Below are 23,509 nucleotides of genomic sequence, written 5' to 3'. Positions count from 1 at the left end.
CGCTGAGCCTGCGCGTCCGGAGCCTGTGCTCCACAATGGGAGAGGCCACAACAGTGAGAGGCCCACGTACCACAAGAAAAAAAAAAAATTAACTCAAAATGGATCACAGACTTCAATTTTAAAACTACAAAGCTTTTAGAAAAAGAAAGGTAGGAGAAAAACTTCAGGATCCAGGGCTAGACAATTCTTATTCTTGACACCAAAAGCACGGTCCACAAAAGGAAAAACTGATAAACTGAACTTGAATAAAACGAAAATCTTTTGTTCTACAAAGACCCTGTTAACAGGATGAAAAAAACAAGCAATACGCTGTGAGAAAGTATTTGCAAACAACATACCCAACAAAGACCTAGTATCTAGAATATACAAAGAACTCTCAAAAGTAAAATATCCAATTAGAAATTGGCAAAAAACCATGAAGAGACATTGCACCAAAGGGGATAAATGAAGATGACTAAATGAGTACATGAAAAGATGTTCAACCTCGTTAGCAATTAGGGTAATGCAAATTTAAACCACAGTGAGATGTCATTATACATCTACCAGATGGCTAAAATAAAACATAGTGAAAATACCGAATAGGCAATGATGCAGAGAAACTGGATCACCCATACACTGGAAATGTAAAATGGTATGACCACTCTGGCAAACAGTTTAGCAGTCTGTAAACATTTATGCAAGCAATTACTATATGTTCAGCAATTGCACTCCTGGGCATTTACCCAAAAGAAATGAAGATTCCTGTTCACACAAAAATCAATAGCAGCTTTATCCATTATAGCTCCAAACGGTGAATAACCCACTGTCCTTCAGTGGGTGAATGGTTAAACTGTGGTACATCCATACCAGGAAACACTACTGGCCATAAAAACAAATTAACTTTTTTTTTTAACATTTTTATTGGGGTATAATTGCTTTACAATGGTGTGTTAGTTTCTGCTTTATAACAAAGTGAATCAGTTATACATATACATATGTTCCCATATCTCTTCCTTCTTGCATCTCCCTCCCTCCCACCCTCCCTAACCCACCCCTCTAGGTGGTCACAAAGCACTGAGCTGATCTTCCTGTGCCATGCGGCTGCTTCCCACTAGCTATCTACCTTACGTTTGGTAGTGTATATATGTCCATGTCTCTCTCTCGCTTTGTCACAGCTCACCCTTCCCCCTCCCCATATCCTCAAGTCCGTTCTCTAGTAGGTCTGTGGCTTTATTCCTGTCTTACCCCTAGGTTCTTCATGACATTTTTTTTCCTTAAATTCCATGCAACAACCTGTAAGAATCTCTGGAGAATTAGGCTGAATGACAAAGAAGCCAATCTCAGACGGATACACACTATGTAATTCCATTTATATAAAATTCTTGACATGACAAAATTACAGAAATTGAAAACAGATTAATTGGTTGCCAGAGGTTAAGGAGGTACTAGGAGAGGCAGGGCAGTGGGTGTGGCTATAAAAGGGCAACTGGAGGGACCCTTGTAGTAATGGGAATATTCTGCGTCTTCACTGTGTCAGTGTCAATATCCTGGTTGTGATATTGTACTACAGTTTTTTTGGTTTGTTTGTTTGTTTGTTTGTTGGCTGTGTTGTGCGGCATGTGGGATCTTAGCTCCCCGACCAGGGATCGAACCTGTGCCCCCTGCAGTGGAACCACGGAGTCTTAACGACTGGGCTGTCGGGGAAGTCCATGTACTACAGTTTTACAAGATGTTACCACTGGGAGAAACTGAGTGAAGGGTACAAGCATCTGTTTATTTCTTATAATTGCATGTGAATCTACAACATGAAAAGTTTAATTAATAACAACAAATATAACAATGTTAAAGCATTTCTTTAGAAATGGTTGAATATGCTTCTTAAATGTGATTATAGACCACTATAATTGTTGACATTCTTTTTAGAAGTTGTGAAATGTTACAACTTATGCTTATGTAGATGCAATCTTCTCAGTGCAGTTCAATAAAGACTATTTATACTAAATATAACAACAACAACAGCAACAAAAGCAACCAGAAAGAAAAGACACATTACCTCCAAAGTAATGACATTAGGAATAATAATGGGCGTCTCCACAGCAATAACGAAAGATAGTAGAACGTCTTCAAAGTGGTGAGAAAAAAATAGCTGTCCACTTAAAATTGTGTATGTAGAAAATCAACTTTAAAGAACATAGGTGAACTAAATACATTTTTGATAAGCAGAAACTAAGGGTTCACCATCAACAGACTGTCACTGAAGAATATCAAATGTTGTGTTTCAGAAGGAAGGAAAATTACATCCTATGTGGAAGATCTGAGATGCAAGAATGGTGAGTAAAGAAATGATTAACACATGGGTAAATCTAACAACTACCTATATAAAAAGAGAAATAACAATGTCTAATTGCTAAGGTTAAAAATCACAAGCTTAGACTAAAATACTGGAGGATTATGGCACAAAAGTTGGAAGAGGGGTGATTGAAACTTAAAGATTTCTAAGATCTTCAATTAGAGAGGAAGGTGAAGATATTACCATTACATTTTAAGTATGGATGGTAAATTCAAAAGCAATTTCCCAAAACAAAGATGAGGGGAAGGAGGGTAGATTTTATGTATTTATTTATTTTATTTACTTTTGGCTGCTTTGGGTCTTCGTTGCTGCACGTGGGCTTTCTCTAGTTGCGGCAAGCAGTGTGTACGCTTCATTGTGGTGCGCAGGCTTCTCATTGCAGTGGCTTCTCTTGTTGCGGAGCACAGGCTCTAGACACACGGGCTTCAGTAGTTGTGGCTCGTGGGCTCTAGAGCGCAGCCTCAGTAGTTGTGACGCACGGGCTTAGTTGCTCCGCGGCATGTGGGATCTTTCCGGACCGGGGCTCGAACCCATGTCCCCTGCATTGGCAGGCAGATTCTTAACCCTGCGCCACCAGGAAGTCCCTAGATTTTCTTTTTTTTAATGTTTTAAATTAATCCAAAGGAAAATGAAGGGAAAGCAAAAACAAACAAAAAAAGCACAAAATAAGGTGATAGGAATAAATCTAAATATATCAGTAAATAATCAGGACTAAACTCATCAGTTAAGGTTAAGATTAGATTAAATATAATCCAATTTGCTATATGCTGTTTCTGGGACACGCTAAAACATCAGGACCAAGTAAGACAAAATTAAAAGGGAAGTAAAAAATCTACTAGGTGTACTGTGAGCATCTTTATGTTAATAAATTTAAAACTTCAATGAAAATGACAAATTCACAGAAAGATGTAGTAACAAAAATGACTGAACTCTTTTTTTAATTTAATTTTTTTATACAGCAGGTTATTAGTTATCTATTTTATACATATTAGTGTATATATGTCAATCCCAATCTGACTAAACTCTTGAGAGAAATAGAAAGGCTAACAATTCTATAATCATTGAAATCTAATCATTAGTTAAATTTTCTCACAAAAGAAACACAAATGTCAGACAATTTTATAGGCACCCTCTATCCAATATTCAAGGAAGATATTTAAATCTTTCTCTTCTATTTCAATAGAAAAAAAAAGAGAACAGTCACTAAGTTATTCTATAACATGGACATCAAATCCAGACAAGAGCAACACAAAAATGGAAGATTATAGGCCAATTTTATCACGGTACTAGAAATTTTAGCCAGCAAGCACTATAAGAACACCACTATCATTTATTGTCCACATAAAAGACCCAAGAGGACTTCCCTGGTGGTCCAGTGGTTAAGACTCCACGCTTCCAATGCAGGGGGTGGGTGCAGGTTCCCTCCCTGGTCAGGGAACTAAGATCCCACATGCCACAAAACATGGCCAAAAAAACAAGAAAACCCTATAAATTTTAAATATAAGACTTTTAGCAAAATGACTGGATATAAGAGGAGTAGTCAAAAATATAACTTCTTAGGTCAGGAAAAAGAAAAAAAAATGTTTTAAGGTATCATTTGTAATAGAACATAAAAGATAAAGAAGCTAGGACATACCTGGTGGCACAGTGCTTAAGAATCCGCCTGCCAACGCAGGGGAGATGGGTTCGAGCGCTGGTCCGGGAAGATCCCACATGCTGCGGAGCAACTAAGCCCGTGCGCCACAACTACTGAGCCTGCGCTCTAGAGCCCGTGAGCCACAACTATTGAAGCCCACGCTCCGCAACAAAGAGAAGCCACTGCAATGAGAAGCCCGCGCACCGCATGGAAGAAAAGCCCCCACTCGCTGCAACTAGAGAAAGCCCGCGCGCAGCAACGAAGACCCAACACAGCCAAAAACAAATAGATAAATACATAAAAAAATAAATACATAAATAAACAAGATAAATAACATTACTCTTCTAAAAAAAAAGGATAAAGAGGCTAGGAGTAAATCTAACAAAAGATGCTCAAAAGCTTTAAAAGAAAACTTCTAAGAACTAAATGGAGGGGTATGCTATCTTTATGAATAGGAAGATTATGAAGATGTTGTTTCCACAAACTAATCTACTGTTTGATTGCAAATTCAGCTGAAGTCCCAACAGAATTTTTTCGGAAACCTAACAAGTTTGTTCCAAAATTGCACAGAAAAAAAGAGCCACGGTATTCCTAATGAAACAGATGGCGGGGTGGGGGGGTTACTGAAATATCAAGACTTCCTATAAAGCCACAGAAATGTAGATGTTTAGTATCAGTGCTGGAATAAACAATGAACCAATGGAGTAGAGAGCCCATGAAACAAAACCCACATATATATAGAAACTTATATGACAGATCAATGGGGAATAGATGAACCACTCATAACAGATTTTGGACAGTTGGTTACATCCCTAAGTGGAAAAAAAAAAGTGAATTTGAATTCCTATTATCACACCATACACATATACACATACAATTTAATATGGATTAAAGTCAAATGTAAAAAAGAAAGCTTTATAACCTTTAGAATATGGGAGAACATCTTTATTAAGGACTTCTTAAACAAAATACAAAAAAGCACAAAACACACAGGGAAAGGCTAATAAATTTGACATTAAACTTAAAAATTTCTGTCTAAAATGCATAACCTAATTTCAATCAAACATCAAGACTTAACTTACAGTTTACAGAAAGTAGAGAGGATGGAGGACACCATGAAGATACCGTCGAATAATTCCAGAATGTGGAATATTCTACAAAGCAACTGGCCTGAACTCTTCAAAAAGTCAATGTCATAAAAAAAATTTAAAAAACATGTGGTTGGGGTGGATGGATGGGTAGGAAACTCTTTTAGATTAAGAGAATAAAATGACAAAACAACATGCAGTTCATGAAGCTTGGTTGAGTCTGGGTTTAAAAACAAACCAACATATAAAAATGACATCCTTGGGACAATGGGAGAAATTTGAGTTTATACTATATATTACATATTATGAGATTACTGTTTGTAATAATAATATTGTGGTGATATAGGACACTTGCTTTTTAGAAAATGCATGGTGAAATACTGAAAGGTGAAATATCATGTTTTCAATTTACTTTCAAATTGTTCAACAACAAAATGTTACTGTTTAATTTGGATGGAATATATATGGATGTTCATTATGTTTCTGTGTTGCTACACATGTATGAAACTTTTCATATTAAAAAGTTGAGGGAAAAAAGTTGGGGGGCATTTACAACTTGTGCCCTCCCAAGGGCATCAATCAGTGAAAAAATAACCACAAACTGAGAGAAAATGTTTACAACATATAACAGTAAAAATGGACTAGTATCCACAATCTATTTTTTTTAACTCCTTAAGAAAAAGGCAGCAACGTAATATAAAATGGGCAAAAGACAGGAAATAAGCTTTTCACAGAGAGCAATCAGGAATGAATATAATATACGTGAAAAGCAGCTCAACCTTGTTAGAATTTAGGAAACGCACATTCAAACAATGAGACTCCCAGTCTGGCCAAAATGGAGTAACAGGGGCAGAATTTCCCTTCCCCATATTAAACAACAAAACACCCGTACAAAATATGTACAATAAAGTTTTTCAGACATTGGACAACTGTGCAGGACAGTGACTCTTGAGAGGAGAACAAACAGGGAAAGTCCTACCATTGCCCAAGCTTAATGCAGGGAGAGCCTGGGCGTTTCCCCGGGTAGAGCACTTAGGGGAGCCAAGGTAAAATCTGTAGGGTAGAGTATTGGAGAGAGGAGCTACAGAGGGAGGATTCCAGATCTACAGAGAGTTCCCCTGAGGCTTCGGCTAATCAGTGTATGCACTTCAGAAAACTACCCCAAGGTGGGAAAGAACCAGAAAAGAATAAGTGGTAAAATTCAAGTTCATACAGGGCTCAGAATGGTTCTCGCTCTCAATAGACAGAGTGGAGAAATCTCATAGTAAACCACGTGTAAGGAAGATTATTCAGAAGGGTATTATCTCAGTAGTGAGCCAAATTAGCCTAGATTAAAGGCTGTTCTGGTCCTATCTCATTAAGTATAAAAGCAAGCTATGAAATGATCAAATTATTTCTAAATAACTATGTCCCAGAACAAAACTCAACATATTAAAAGGAATACAAAAAGCTCCAGCACCCAACAGTGTAAAATCCAAAAATTATCAGGTGTGCAAAGAAGGAAACTACAACCCAATAATGAGGGGAAAAAATCAATCAATAGCACCAGACAAGAAATGACAGATGACAGAATGGTCAAGTATATTGAAACAGTAATGTTCAGTCAGATGTTCCAAAAAAGAGAGGAAAGCAGGAGTCTGGAAGGAGAGACATGGAAGATATAAAAAAGACCCAAATGGAACTTCTAAAGATTAAAAATATAATGTATGAGGTAAAAAATACATTGGACGGGATTAACAAGAGATTAGATACTTAAGGAGAAAACATTAATGAACTTGAGGACATAGCAATGGAAACCAATCTGGAACACAGAAAAATAAATAAATAAATAAAAAGACAAAGAAAAATAAAACAAAACAGAGCACCAGAGTGCTAAGAGACAGTTTTCAAGTAGCCTAACATACAATTAGAGTCCCACAGGGAAAGAAATGAAGGACAGAGACAGAAAAAAAAAATGAAAAAGCCTCCAAAATTCCAAATTTGATGAAAACCATAAATCTACAGGTAAAGAGCCCCAGCAGAAGAAACATGAAGGGGGAAAAAAAAACTACACCAAGCACATCATAATCAAAGTGCTTAACAGCAGTGATCAAGAAAAACCTTAAAAGCAACTAAAGAAAAAGAGGGGCTTCCCTGGTGGCGCAGTGGTTGAGAATCTGCCTGCCGATGCAGGGGACACGGGTTCGAGCCCTGGTCTGGGAAGATCCCACAGCCGCGGAGCAACTGGGCCCGTGAGCCACAACTACTGAGCCTGCGCGTCTGGAGCCTGTGCTCTGCAACAAGAGAGGCCACAATAGTGAGAGGCGCGCGCACCGTGATGAAGAGTGGCCCCCGCCTGCCACAACTAGAGAAAGCCCTCGCACAGAAACGAAGACCCAACACAGCCAAAACTAAATTTAAAAAAAAAAAAGTTTCATACAGAAGAACAAATGTAAGAGTAATAGAAGTCTTCTTGCTGGAAACTACAATAATATACCACCTAACAGCCACTGGATTGGCAAAATTAAAAAGTCTGAAATTAAGAAGTATTAGAAAGGCTATGAAACAAAGGTAGTTCATATAGTGCTGGTAGGGATATGACTGGTACAGCCACTGCAGAATATAACTTGGCATTATCTTATAAAGATGAAGATATCCAGGGGCTTCCCTGGTGGCGCAGTGGTTGGGAGTCCGCCTGCCGATGCAGGGGACATGGGTTCGTGCCCCGGTCCGGGAGGATCCCACATGCCACAGAGCGGCTGGGCCCGTGAGCCATGGCCGCTGAGCCTGCGCGTCCGGAGCCTGTGCTCCGCAACGGAAGAGGCCACAGCGGCTGAGCCTGCGCATCCGGAGCCTGTGCTCTGCAACGGGAGAGGCCACAGCAGTGAGAGGCCCACGTACCGCAAAAAAAAAAGAAAAAAAGATTAAGATATCCATATCACGTGACCAAGCAAATCACTCCTAGATAAAGAATGTTCATAGCAGCATTGTTTGCAATAGCAGAAACAAAAACAAACCCCAAACATCCATAAACAGAAGAATGGATAAATTATGGTCTATTCATATAACATAGCAATAAAAATGAATGACTGGGCTTCCCTGGTGGCGCAGTGGTTGGGAGTCCGCCTGCCGATGCAGGGGACACGGGTTCTGTGCCCCGGTCCGGGAAGATCCCACATGCCGCGGAGCAGCTGGGCCCGTGAGCCATCGCTGCTGAGCCTGCACGTCCGGAGCCTGTGCTCCGCAACGGGAGAGGCCACAACAGTGAGAGGCCCACGTACCGCAAAAAAAAAAAAAAAAATGACTTTCCAAAAACACTAAGCTGAAAAAAGCAAGTCACAGAAGTAAACGTACTTTATACCATTTATATAAAATTCAAAAACATACAAAACTTAACATTTCATTTAAGGATACGTACATACGTTGTAAAACTATAATAACAAGCAAGAGAATGACAAACACAAAATACAGAATAATAATTATTTGAGGAGAGGGTACTTTTAAAATGCCAGTAATATTCATTTCCTAAGCTGGCCAATGGGTACACGGCAGATATTATTCTTTATACCTATATATATACATTTGTGTATTTTTGTAGGCATGAAATACTTCATTAAAAATAAAGACTGAAAAATATGAAAGACTTTAAAAATGAAGACTACTATTTATGTATAACAATAAAATTAGTGTAAAAAAGTATACAAAGAAAATGTTCAATTCTTTATTTCTTTCAGTGCCCCGTACAATCAGTATTAATCTAAAAGGGCTATAATCCTACTGTGAAAAAAAAATAACAGGCAGTGTCTTTAACTGCTTTGACACAAAATCTGAATGTCTGGTACTCGAAATTATACAAGAGCAAATATGTTAGCCACTCATGTCTGATTCTTCAACTTTCATCTGTACTTAGATTTTTCTTTATCTTTGGATTTCTTGGGACTCCTGCTTCGTTCTCTCTTTTTACTCCTTTCTCTTTCATAGGGATCTGTCTGGTATTTGGATTTGTGACTATTACTATAGTGGCCATCCCTTTCTCGAGATCGGCTACGACTTCGGTTTTGAGGTCGGTCTCTCTTTTCACTCTTTTGCTTCTCCCAACAACTTTCTTCTTCTTCATAGTGACCAAAGCCCATTTCCCTGTAGATATCCTGTCAAAGGAATAAAGTGAATCAGTAAAATAATCATTTTGTACACACTATCAACAAAACTTAGACAAGTCCTCCATTAGTAAGCGGTTTTTACAGCTCAAATTTGAACGCTACCACTAAGGCCAAGAATCTTGTAAGTTAAAACGCAAAAATAATTCAGAAAAAGACTTAACCATTTTCTCATCGATCTCATTATTCTGTACTTACTACTTCAGCTGAACTGAAAGATCAGATCCAAAAACAAGGAACTGAAAAAGCCCAATTGAAATAAGAAGCCTTTAGGGTGAAATTGCAATACCAAGAATTCTGGTTATGTGTGGTCACATTTCCACCTCCCCCTCTCCACTCCCCAAAAAGGTGGTTCCATCAACTGATCTGCAGTGAAACTACTAAAATCCCGATAAGAATCCTATAAAGAAGACATCATTTAAATAACATAGCCAGAAGACGTTTTAGACAGATCAATCAGTCTAAAGAGAAGAGAAAACAGATTCTGAATACTTGGGTCTGAGCAATTATTTTTAAAGTATTTTTTTGTGACAGCTCCTCTCTAAATCTCTAAATAAATTTTCTGGTTTACACTAAGCTGATAAATGGTTTTTTTTAAAATCATTATTGACATATTTCTTTAAAATGAGTTAAGAAACACTGAAATAATTCATTGCCCCAAAGAGAACAAAGTGGGTACATTTAGTTCTATTCTCAATAACTAAGGAGCAGTAGTAACGTTTCCATATACAAAAAAGGGCTAGTTACAACACAATTCTATCTCCGCTTGTGTCTTATCCCTGATGAAAATGAGTACCTCCACAAGTGGCGGAAATCTAAGGACGCCAGAGCCAATGCTCTTTTAAGAATAGTTCATAAAATTCAACTTTCGTAAAAGATTTCTCAAAGGAAAGGCAAAATTCTAAGGACTGAACTCCCATGCGCCCAACTCTATCACCTTAGACATTATAATAGTAGATGTAAATATCAAGGTTTAAAACCCAAGTGGTGAAAACCCACGGTTAAGGACTGGGTTTTAAGCAAATGATTCACAATGATTCCATATACTATCTAGATACTGTACATTACGCCTGGCATAGAGATTGCAGTATGTGAAAACAGACCTAACGTGATTGTTACATTCCACAGTGTTTGTGGAATACCTCACTATAAACTGATTCATGATTTCCCACACAATACCAATAGTTCTTGTCATTCTATAAGAGTCCTGGAGGTAGAAAATGAGTAGGTAGTTCAGCTTAACCTTTTATCAACTATTTTCGAGCAAAATGTGACATCCCTAGATAAAAGAATTTTTTGTGCTTCCTGTAACATACACAAAATGTAAATATCTATGTACTATTCTGACTGTACACCTAGTACTTATTTCTGTACTGGTTGAGGCAAGAAACTTTTTAAATGGAGAGACCGTTTTAGCTGATGTATAATCCTATAAAGTCTTCAGCACATTATTATGCAAACAGGCACTTAAATGCTTTGAGTGTTTAAAATAAGAGAGAGAGAGAAAAGATTGTGCAGTATTTAATTCTTTGAAAAAATTGACTAAGCTGAAAATCTGAAATGGACTGAAACCTTAAAAACCTCTCCTACTTGGCACAGTTTTCAAAGCTACACAAGCTTTGAAGTCGGGCAGCTCTAGGTTCAAATGGTCTTTGCCATTTAGACGTGTCAAACAAGAAATGCTCTTGAGGTTAGATTTATCAGTGAAGGTTTCATAGAGAAGTTATAATGGACTTGAGATGAGCCTCAAAGGATGAGTGGGTTAGGGCTTGGAATGGCTTCAAGAAGGCTAATGCAAGGAGTGTTAAGTGAAAATTGAAAAGCAAGGAAGAATGAGTACTGTATGTATGAAGGAGAAAAGTTTAGGCAGCTGGATGAAGCCATGTTAGAACAGATCTAAGTATGTGCTTGCACAGTGCTAAGTGCTTTTGGAGTACAGTATTATCCTCCTTCCAGATATAAGGCAACTGAGACTCAGGAGATCCCCATAGGTTGGAGATAATTATTTCATTGATCAGTAACTCTACATATAAAATTGAAAAGGGGGTGGTATAGAGTAATGAAAAAAATAATACCACATCCAACTGAATTAAAATAAATGTTAAACTTCCAGTCCTCCCACGAAACTATAAGGCCCATGGGCTCGTGGGGTCAGGATCTTCATATCTAAGGTGAGGGAAACAAATCACATGAGCTCTAAGTCCTTTCCAGTATGGACTTCTAAAAATTCTATTTGTTTTATGCATTTAAGACATAAGACAAGATGATTAAACCAACAAGCAGCTGAAAAAAAGAAAGAAAGAAAAAGAACACCATAAAATGTTCAATTTAAGGCACTCAACTTAACCGAGCCAATAATTTCACGTTTAGTAGTCAAAAAATTAAAAAATCAACCAAAAACTGTCCTTGCTGAGGTCTCTGGGAGTAAATCAGAGGTTTAGTTACATCTAAATCACTAAAATAATATTAAAAGATGACAATGACAACAAAAAGTCCCAAATTATAAGAACACTGAACACCTATGAAAACCACAGAGGAGACAGGCAAGTAGTCTGAGTACCTCTCAGCCAGGCAGCCCACGGCCGAGTACTCATTTCCTGTAACCCCAGTAAAACTCAAACCTCAAGAACACAGTAACCAGCTCTGGAATTAAGACATGTGGTGGAAAAATTAAACAGAGATTTCGAATTGAACAGTAAGGCTGTCATTCAATAAAAAACAAAGCCCTTGAAGAAGTAAGTTAAAACATTCTTAGGAAACTAAGCTCACCAAGCAAAACACCACCGAACAGGAAAATTTGAGCTATACCTGAAAATTCCCTAGCACTGAAAATTCCCTTTAATGATTATGTTTTTGAGATTAAAATCAAAAGGATAAAAAGCAGAATAACAGAAAAAACTGGGCCCACTGAAATCTTAAAAGTGGATGCTATTTCATTAGGAAGAAGAGAAAATTAGTACAGCTATATTATTAAATCAAAGTACAAAATCAGAAACAATTGCTTTAATACACTTCGAAGGGAGAGATAAAGTTAGAATATTATTGCAGAAAGAGAAAGACATTTGCTACTGCTGCTGTAAAGTTTTAAGTAATCAAACAGCAAGATAAAAAAGATTCACAAAAAGGCAGGGGTGCAAGGGTGGGAACCACAGACTTAAAATGCAGCCAGTCTTTGGAGTTTTTAAAGATGTCTGATTATCTCAAACACACCAATGTGTATTTCGGGCCTAAATTCATCGAGGAATCCATGTACAAGCGCAGGATGAGCAGCTGTAGCTATAAGCAACACATGGTGGGTGGGGGGATTAAGGAGTTTTAGGGGAAAACCTGCTAAATATTCACAGAAGTGTGATACAGGCACCATTAAAAAAGATGCTGGGGTGACCTTCGGCTAAATTAATAGAGTATAAAAACTAAGAGGGAGATGTTCCTATTGGATGACATTGGAATATTATACTATGAGACAAATTATATTAGAATTAACAACTGGAGTTAGGAAGGAAAACTGCTGACAGGAATATATTCCAGGTAAGAAGATTTAGAAAAGAAACTGACAGAAATATATTCCAAGTAAGAGGAACAGCAGTAAGGGTGCAAGTCCAAATTTAAATTGTGGTTCCATTACTTATTAGCTGTGAAAAACCACTGGCAAGTGGCTGAACCTCTTTATTCTTTACTTTCTTTTCTGTGAATGGAGACAATAGTATCCACCTCGCATTATAAGGACACAGAGACGTTACTATTACTGATTCATGTGAGGATTACTTGAAGGATTGACAAGGATGTAACTTAAAAACTGAGGGCAGGGGGCTTCCCTGGTGCCGCAGTGGTTGAGAGTCCGCCTGCCGATGCAGGGGACACGGGTTCGTGCCCCGGTCCGGGAAGATCCCACATGCCGCAGAGCGGCTGGGCCCGTGAGCCATGGCCGCTGAGCCTGCGCATCCAGAGCCTGTGCTCCCCAACAAGAGAGGCCACAACAGTGAGAGGCCCGCGTACCGCAAGAAAAACAAAACAAAAAACAAACGGAGGGCAGAGCATAAATGATGGGAATCTTTAAGTAGTAAAAGGTTTATGGAAAGAGGAGAGATTAGATCTCTGCTGGATGACAGCAAGGAGTAGGAAGATCGGCTGTCGAGAAAATAGGGTGCTAAAAATATATATAAAAAATACGGGGCTTCCCTGGTGGCGCAGTGGTTAAGAATCCGCCTGCCAATGCAGGGGATAAGGTTTCGAGCCCTGGTCCAGGAAGATCCCACATGCCGCGGAGCAACTAAGTCCGTGCGCCACAACTGCTGAGCCTGCATTCTAGAGCCCACGAGCCACAACTACTGAGCCTGCGTGCTGCAACTACTGAAGCCTGCAAGCCTAGAGCCCGTGCTCCGCAACACGAGAAGCCACCGCAATGAGAAGCCCATACACCGCAACGAAGAGTAGCCCCCCCTCGCCGCAACTAGAGAAAGCCCGCACGCAGCAACGAAGATCCAACGCAGCCAAAAATAAATAAATTTAAAAAAATGCATTTGCTGACAATTTTTAAAATGAAGAATAAACCATAAAATACATAAAATGGTTACCTTTGGGGAAAGAAGAAAAGGGGGAAAGGACAGGGATGGAAGCTAGGTTTTCTATACGTACCATTTTGTAGATTTTACTTTGGAACCATACAATTATTATTATTATTATTTTTGCGTTACGCGGGCCTCTCACTGTTGTGGCCTCTCCCATTGCGGAGCACAGGCTCCGGACGCGCAGGCTCAGCGGCCATGGCTCACGGGCCCAGCTGCTAAGCAGCATGTGGGATCTTCCCAGACCGGGGCACAAACCTGTGTCCCCTGCATCGGCAGGCGGACTCTCAACCACTGCGCCATCAGGGAAGCCCCAATACAATTAGTTTTTTAAATGACAAAACAAAAGAAAAAATTTTAAGCTATCCTTAAACATCAAAAAGAACAAGTTAATTTAAATATGAATCCAGTTAATGGCCTTACCAGAGAAATGATTCCAAGTGATTTAAAACACAATGATTTGACTGTAAAAATAACAGTAACAGCCAGTGTAGAAAATGTTTGCACACACATTTTTTTTCTTTTTCACTTAATCGTAACGTGCCTGGACAATAAATATTATCTCGATTTCACAGAGGAGGAAACTGTGGCTCAAAAAACTTAAATAACTTGATGAGGTCGCATCAATGATTAGCAACGTAGAAATCTAAACCCAGCTTTTCTGACAGCAAATCCTTTACTTTGCCAATCACACTACATCTCTCCATCTCAGTGTCTTTGCTTAACATTCTCACAGTCTTGAGTCCCCTCTGCCAACTGAAAGCCTCCTCGTCTACCAGGGCCCAGGTTGAAATGCCCTTACGTGGCAAAAACCATAGCAAGGGAACATAACATAATCTGCTTTTCAATTAACTGAGAGTCAAAATGCAGGCTGGAAATGATTCCTTCTCTTTATAATTAATTTTCTCTGGGGAATTTTTATTATCATTGTCTTAGAAAAAGCATTGTTCAAGAAAGCTTTGGGGATGATCAAGCTAATTATTAGTGCTGCTTTTATTTCATATATACCATATGGAAGGGCATAAACGTTTTTCAGGTCCTAAAACCTCAAGACCTCTAAGTGCTGTACATAACACTTGGTGATAAATTAACATGATACATTATAAGAACTTTTTTACCATAACCACACTTGTTTTTGGTGGGAATAAGTGAGTGTCCACAGGTATGAAAATCACTCTTGCTTCACAATGTGGAACTATATGATATATTATTTCAAAAACAATCTTTTATAATCTGTTATATATATTCTTGAAAATTAAAGTTCATTACCCTAGTGAAACCATTCTACATCTTAAGAGTTAGGAACACATCCATCCCTGTTCAGGACTATACCCTTATCTCCTAAATTAAGACGTAATTTACAAATGGATGAAATATTTATTTCTCTACAGCTAAGTCTGAACATCAGTAAGTACCTGATTTGTATTTTTGACTGGCATATAGTCCTCATCTTCTTTTTCTTCAGAGCAGTGGCGGGTTTTCTTCTTGTGTTTTTTACTTGTGTGTGAGTAACCTGACTTTGAGTCTTCTGCCTGCTCATCTAGTATAAGATCATATTTTGCACTGCAGCAGCTAGTTAAGGACAAACATGAGAACTGACACCGGTAATACATCAAAACGTAAGAATCTGGTAAACAAAGTAGGCCATGAGGTTAAAGGTAACTTTTTAAAGCAAGAAACATCTCAGAAGCATAGAGTATATTTCTAAAACAAAACTAATTCATATTTTACTTCATTACAGAGTCAGGAAAAATGGAAAGAACACCTGTCTTTAATAAACGGTTATAAATTGGTAAGTGGGCCAAAAATATAGAGTAAAAAAACAAAATGAAAAATATAAGTAGCATAAAAAATAAGGAAGCATATTTGTCAATAATGAAAAACTTAAACTTAGAAAATGAGGCACATTTTTAACTAGAAAAAATTAAGACATTATAAACCCCAATGCCAGAGAAGCTGTATAGATGAAAAATACACTCGTGTGACTCTTCTTTTGAGCGTAAATTAGTTCAGTCCTATAGGAGAAAATTTAGCAATGCATATCAATAGTTATCATGTTTAAATTCAAATAAGAATTTATAAAATAACAGTAAGTTAAATGAACATAAGCACAGCTGTCCCTCATTATCCACAGGGGATTTGTTCCAGGATCCCAAGGATACCAAAAGCTGCAGATGCTCAAGTCCTTCATATAAATGGCATAGTGTTTGCATATAACCTACGCACATCCTCTTTTATACTTCAAATCATCTCATTACTTAAAAACCAACACAATGTAAATGCTATGTAAACAGTTGTAAATACAACATAAATGCTAGTAAATAGCTGCCTGCACAGCAAATTGAAGTTTCGCTTTCTGGAACTTTCTGGAATACTTTTCCTGAATATTTTCCATCTACAGTTGGAAATCCATGGATGCAGAACCTGCAGATACAGAGGGCTGACTGTATACATAACAGAATTTTTTTTTTAGGATTATTTTTAATACAGAAATTAAGAACAATAAACAGCCTAGTAATAAAGATATACTTAAATACATCAGGGTATTTCAACTGATATATTACTATAAAGGAAGTTATTAACAATGACAAATGAATGCTATTAAATAACCTGGAATGGTGTTTATAAAAAATTAAAAGTGGAAAAAGCTTGAAGCAAAAACTGTATATACCACACAGTGATTATAACTTTATAAAGCTTTATAAAAGATCAAGGCTTGAGAGGAACAAGGAGAAATAAAAAGTATCATTTGCCCAGGTGGTAGAATTATGAGTGAATCATTTTTAAATTTCACATGTTATAAAAATTGTAATAATATGTTTTAATTCAGAAATAAGTGTTTAATATACTATAATGTCTTAGAATAAGAGAAAATATAAGACTATTAGAACCTCTTCTAAAAAGAATCTTAAACTCTAAAACAGATTCTGAGGAAGGCTGACAAGGACTAGAACAGTGGTTTTCAAAAGAAAGGCTAGGAGGAAGCCCAAAGCGCAGAGCTATTTCAGTGGCGTGTGGGACTAGAGTAACAGTAGACACACTTCCCTCAGGACTAGGGCTTCGCCAGGCTACAGCTCTATGCTTCCTCAGCGATGTCTCTCATTCAGTAGGAAAACACTGCAACTTCTGGCTTTTCACAAGACGGCTAACGACAGCTGATCAGCCTGTACCATCCTATTATTACTCCATTATCTCCAACTTCTTTTCTCCTTTATACCATGTCGCAATGTTTCCATAGTACCTTCTGGATGGTCTCCTTCTCCAGATACAAATTCAATAGTCCCTGCCTATGATTTCACCTCAGTGTTTGCTCTACACATGCTGCTCTCTGTCCAAAGTGCTTCAGAGGGGGCTTCCCTGGTGGTGCAGTGGTTAAGAATTTGCCTGCCAATGCAGGGGACACAGGTTTGAGCCCTGGTCTGGGAAGATTCCACATGCTGCGGAGCAACTAAGCCCGTGTGCCACAACTACTGAGCCCATGTGCCACAACTACTGAAGCCCGCGCGCCTAGAGCCCGTGCTCCACAACAAGAGAAGCCACCGCAATGAGAAGCCCGCGCACCACAACAAACAGTAGCCCCCACTCGCCGCAACTAGAGAAAGCCTGCGCACAGCAACGAAGACCCAATGCAGCCAAAACTAAATAAATAAATAAATATTTAAAATAATAATAAACTATTCAAAAAAAGTGCTTCAGAGTGTTTCAAACTACTGATCATAATCCATCAATCCAGTTAGTGGGTCACCAAAAGCCAGCATTTTAAAATAACATAGACTAGAAAATAGAGTACACGGCATCTAATGAAAATATTATTTTATAACACTGTTGTTTCAATTACGTGTGTGTGTGTGTGTGTGTGTGAGAATGATTATATACTTGGACTGTACTGAGTCAAGATGTAAACTGTATTTAATGGATCACAGATAAAGAAAATATTGATAGTATCCCACCTCAGCCCTCCTCTCTCCCCATATTCAAGCTGTAGCTTTAATGTCACTAAGAGTATTACTTGAGGATCCTCTGACCCCTTACCTCTATTATGAGTCCCATATCCCACAAATGCACTTCTCTGCAACACTCTAGACGTATTTAATTAATGGTGATTATTTAATGTCTGTTCTTAATGTCTTTAAGGTCCAGAGGCTACATTTCATTGCGAAACTTCACTGGGCATGTAACCGATGCCAAATAAGTATCGGCTGATTACTTGTAATACCACCAAGACACTTGTTGCATCTCTTCCTTCCTTGCTCATCCACTATCTTCTACTCACCACTACAATCAAGACTTCTAGAAGATGTCAAATCTCTCCAAAATCCTACTTTGTGATCTCCCTGTCCTCTTCTCCCCAATTACTTCCCTGAGGTCTAGTGCAGCCAAGTTAAACTTCTCTCTTCTACTTCTATTTTTGAATCTTCTTATTAATGGTTTAACAGCACCTTCTCTCTCATGACCTATAAAGTACATCCCATGTCTTTCTAATTGGCTTATCTGTACTTAGATTATCATCAGAATCCCCTTTCTTCACCATGGTAATAATATATGTGAAAATATATATCTATGTGCTACATATGAAGACATATGTTCTGTCCCTCTATAACTGTACCTATAATTTGTAGATTACAAATGACTTGCTAAAATGAAACCTATCAACTACCAGGAATGTAAAGATCATCCTACTGGGTCAGATTCATGAATTCCTTTCTCTTGTTCAGTATGCTGTTTGTGAATAATGAATAGTGGTTTGCACCAGGACATGCCTATCTTCTCCATCAACTTCAAAAGGTTAAAAGCAGCACTGTTCAATACTAGCCATGGGTAGTGGTTTAAATTTAAATTAATTAAAATTAAACAAGTTTTAAAATCCAGTTCCTCAGTCCATTTCACAAGCTCGATAACCACATGTGGTTAGCAGCCATACTGGACAGTGGAGTTACAGCACATTTCTATCACTGCAGGAAGTCCCGTTAGACAGCACTGGCCTATAGACTGATTCTCAAACACACTGAGTTCCTTTCTTAACTCTCAGTAGTCTATCATCTTGAATTTAAAACACTTTAATACTAGGTATCCTTCCTTTTCAGCCTGAACACCCGCTATGCGGGGAAGATGCCTCCTCCTACTTCATACTCCACAGCTGAACTTCCTTTCATTTGTCCTACACACTTCCCTTCTTCCAGCTGCAGTTTCTAGTGGTTGGCCTCAATTTAATTTCGAAGATTTGGTGAATAAGTCTCAAGTGTATTCCATCCACACCTTTTATGATTCTAAGATTTCAATCATACCCCCTCTAATGTCCATGTTTTAAGACCAATCTTAGTTTACTGTTTGGTTTGTCTGTATGTGAAAGCCTCTTTTCATGCTGATTATGTCAGTATACTCCAGACTTTATCCAACTCTAACTCCTTACAATGCTTTGTGCATTAGACAGCCAATACAATAAAAAATATTTAACAGGTCAACCTGATATTCATCTTTCCTGATGAATACTTGGAAAAAAAATGTCTATATAGTATGGGCAAAGAGAATCCCTAAAACACCAACAGAAACTAGGAAACAAAGAAACTACTTACGAGAAAGAATCACAAAAGAAATAACCTTTGCCATGTATGGAGTGATAGATTTATAATGAGAATATCAATGAAGAAACTAAAATGACATAATATAAGAAGTATGTTTCATTGCTTCTTATTTGTCTCAGCCTAAAACTTGAAAGAATCTATAAACTAAAGGGTCAAGTCAATGGATTTCTTTTTAATCCTATAAAAGTCAACTCTTGTACACAATAGGAGCCCAATAAATATTCGTTGCTAGACTGACAATGTATTATGCAGAGAGAAGCAATCTAATAACACAAAACAACAACAGGATTTTATCTACATATTCACCAACTCCAAAGAAGTTAAACATATAAGAAGGGTTAACACAAAGAGTTTAGCTTAGCTATAACAAAGAAATTTCTGATTATGAGAAATTTAAAACATTAAGATTATATATAGAAAATACAACTCTTACCTGCAGATCTTCTGAGAATAAGAGATAACCTTAACCTAGGTGTAGGGAGGTAAAAGAATTAAGCTCAAAACTTCTTTCAACCTTAACTTTCTCCATACAATAGAGAATATACTGAAAAAGCAAGGTATACAATGTAAAATGGTGAAAAGAGATAACAATAAACTAAGTGATTTCTTCACAAACCATCTGGATTCAGGAACTTGTCTTCTATAGCCTTTTTATAAGGTATCACACTCAACTCTCCAGATTGGATGGTCAATACGTATTGACCAACTGGTTCTTGTGAAGGATACTCCTGTTTGGGCTTTACTTTATCTTTCAGAACCAAATTACATGGTTTGTCCTGTTCCTTTTCATAGTCCTTGAAATCACTCTTGGTGTACTTCCCACCTATTTATTTAAAAAAAGAAGAAACAACCTAGTAATAAAATCACCTGATTCATCAAGAACAATAATTATTTTATGAGAGGTATAATATGTAAGAACTATTTATAAGTGGCATATATATCACGGGATAGAAAAAGGCTGAGAAGAAAACAAAAGAATCATAGTAATTCATTCTCCACCACTATTTTAACTGAAATCAGATATCCATTTTGCTAGGTAGCCAGATGCTGCCCCCTAATGACATACATGAATATTACAACGCCAAACTTCCAAATCCTAAATTACGCAGTGAATACAATCACTGGAAAATAATTCAGGGTTCAAGTAGAGCCATTAAGTCTATGAGAACATTAGGCCCAAAGGAAATTGAGAGCTTGGGACCTGCGTCTGAGATCTGAGAGGCTTATAAGAATCAAAGACAAGATGAATCTATTTGGCAATTCCAGAAGCTCTGTAAAGGAAAAGGGCCAGTAGGCAAAGTTTCATATAAATGTGAAACAGACAACTGTAAGAGTTAAAATACTGGTAACTGTAAAAAACAGGCATCATTTCATCGCTGAAAAATATGTGCCATGTGCCTGCCATTAGAAGTCTCACTATGGATGAAGCAGTTATGGTATATAGTAGAAGGAGCAACAGATCCAAGTGAGAAGTTCTGGATTCAAATATTGACTCCAGTGGGAGGTCCTAGGTAGGAACTTCAATTCTCTGAAAGTCATTCTCTTCATTTAGGAACTGAAAATAATATCAACATTTCACAATGCTGTTGGAATTATTAAACAAGGCTATAAGGAAAAGTACTTAGCACTGTGAATGGTACACAAGATATGTTCAGTTTTTTAAAATGTGAATCCATAATATACAGAATTATCTCAGGAACTTCCTTGGTGGCACAGTGGTTAAGAATCCACCTGCCGGGGCTTCCCTGGTGGCACAGTAGTTGAGAGTCCGCCTGCCGATGCAGGGGACGCGGGTTCGTGCCCCGGTCCGGGAAGATCCCACATGCCACGGAGCGGCTGGGCCCATGAGCCATGGCTGCTGAGCCTGCGCGTCCGGAGCCTGTGCTCCGCAACGGGAGAGGCCACAACCGTGAGAGGCCAGCGTACCGCAACAAACAAACAAACAAACAAAAGAATCCACCTGCCGGGCTTCCCTGGTGGTGCAGTGGTTAAGAATCCGCCTGCCAATGCAGGGGGCACGGGTTCAAGCCCTGTCTGGGAAGTTTCCATATGGTGCGGAGCAACTAAGCCCGTGCTCCTCAACTAGAGCCTGTGCTCTAGAGCCTGCGAGCCACAACTACTGAGCCCGCGTGCCACAGCTACTGAAGCCCGTGCGCCTAGAGCCCATGCTCAACATGAGAAGCCACTGCAATGAGAAGCCCACGCACCGCATCAAAGAGTAGCCCCCGCTCGCCACAACTAGAGAAAAGCCCGCACGCAACAAGACCCAATGCAGCCAAAAATAAATAAAATTATAAAAAATAAATAAATAAAAACACTGCATCAGCAATCAAAAACCCGTAGTATTTCAGTATACACAGATTCAACCTTAAATTTGTTACGGTACCACTAGCAGAAATTTGACATATATATGCACATGTGGGATATGTCATTATGTGTAGGGATAGGACCTAGTACACAGAAGATCTTTTAATTTTGTACCATATGACAACTAAAACAAACAAACTTTATAAAAAAGAATTTTTTTTTAAATTTATTTGTTTTTGGCTACGTTGGGTCTTTGTTGACGTGCATGGGCTTTCTCTAGTTGTAGCGAGTGGGAGCTACTCTTTGTTGCAGTGCGCGGGCTTCTCAGCGCGGTGGTTTCTCTTGTTGCGGAGCACGGGCTCTAGGCACGCCGGCTTCAGTAGTTGTGGCACACGGGCTTAGCTGCTCCGCAGCATGTGGGATCTTCCCAGACCACGGCTCAAACCCATGTCCCCTGCACTGGCAGGTGGATTCTTAACCTCTGCGCCCCAGGGAAGCCCCAGAAAAAAGAATTTTTAAGAGTTTTGCATCTAGAAGAGCCAAATCACCAAATGATAATTACTTTGGAAACATGTTATGTCTGCAATGGGTAATTATAAGTAATTTATAATACAGTCAAGCAAAAAATATATTCATCATCAGTTTAAAATACACATATACATCAGATAGAGAAGGACAAATATCATATGATATCACTCATATGTGGAATCTAAAAAAATAGTACAAATGAACTTGTTTACAAAATAGAAATAGAGTTACAGATGCAGAAAACAATCTTATGGTTAACGGGGATGGGGGAGTGAGGTAAATGGGGAGACTGGGTTTGACATATACACACTACAATACATAAAACAGATAACTAGTAAGGACCTACCATATAGCACAGGGAACACTACTCAATACTCTGTAATGACCTACATGGGAAAAGAATCTAAAAAAGAGTAGATATATGTATATGTATAACTGAATCACTTTGCTGTGCACCTGAAACTAACACAACATTGTAAATCAATTATACTTCAGTAAAAATTTTAAAATTTTTAAAAATACAAATATACACACTCACACACACATACCCCCATCTTATATACTAGATAGCAGCTAGGGAAAATCAAATAGCAGGAGTTACATCACTGAACATTTCTAATTAACAGCACTGTCAAAAGAGGTACACACACACACACACACACACACACACACACACACAAACACGATGCAAAGCAGAACAGAAACAAAGGAAGATGAACCAACATACCTTTTCCTTTCCATTTAACCTTTGCAACAGACTGGCTAAAGTCCACATGTATTCTTCTGTCATCTATAAGTACATTGTCCATTTTGAAGAACGCTTTCTCACAATCTTCTTCCTGATAGTAATTATAAAACTCAAGCATAAATCTTTATGGAAAAGATTTCTGCAGCTAGAACAAATACTGAAAATACAAAAAGTTTCTTGTTACTAAAACTAAAATTTGAATATTTACTATGCACCAAATGCTGTTTAATGCTTTGCATCTACTATCTCAATTAACTCTGATAACACCCCTATGAGGTACTACCTATTATTACCTCCATTTTGTCAAAGAGAAAACAGAGGTTTAGAGAGGTACAGAAGTTGCTAGAGGGCACACAGTTGGCAAGGGCGAGAGCCAGGATTTGAACCGAGGCAGTCTGATTGCAGTGCACATAAATATACTTACCAACTGTGTTATACAAATCCATAATCCCTTTTACTCAAAACCCAAAAATATCCTGAAAACTGTTTTTATAAATTTGGTGTTAAAATCCATGTGACAGCAAAACCTAATGGAATGATAAACCTTAACTTATTCTACTTAGTATGAATATTCATTTGTTTTCACAGCG

General features: G+C 38.2%; 1 protein-coding gene across 1 annotated transcript in view; it reads right to left on the bottom strand.

Moving 5' to 3' along the window:
• Positions 1-8,383: 8,383 nt before the first annotated feature.
• Positions 8,384-23,509, bottom strand: part of PPIL4 (peptidylprolyl isomerase like 4) — a 33,979-nt gene continuing 18,853 nt past the window's right edge. The window contains exons 10-13 of the mRNA XM_067701802.1: positions 22,899-23,010; positions 20,063-20,159; positions 15,170-15,317; positions 8,384-9,180 (exon numbers count right to left, since the gene is read on the bottom strand). Coding sequence (XP_067557903.1) covers positions 8,929-9,180; positions 15,170-15,317; positions 20,063-20,159; positions 22,899-23,010 — 609 coding nt within the window. The 3' untranslated portion in view covers positions 8,384-8,928. The remainder of the gene's footprint in view (positions 9,181-15,169; positions 15,318-20,062; positions 20,160-22,898; positions 23,011-23,509) is intronic.

Source organism: Pseudorca crassidens, chromosome 13 (assembly GCF_039906515.1).
Source record: "Pseudorca crassidens isolate mPseCra1 chromosome 13, mPseCra1.hap1, whole genome shotgun sequence".
In the NCBI taxonomy this organism is placed as follows: Eukaryota; Metazoa; Chordata; class Mammalia; order Artiodactyla; family Delphinidae; genus Pseudorca; species Pseudorca crassidens.
This window is presented reverse-complemented; position numbering and strand designations above follow the sequence as displayed.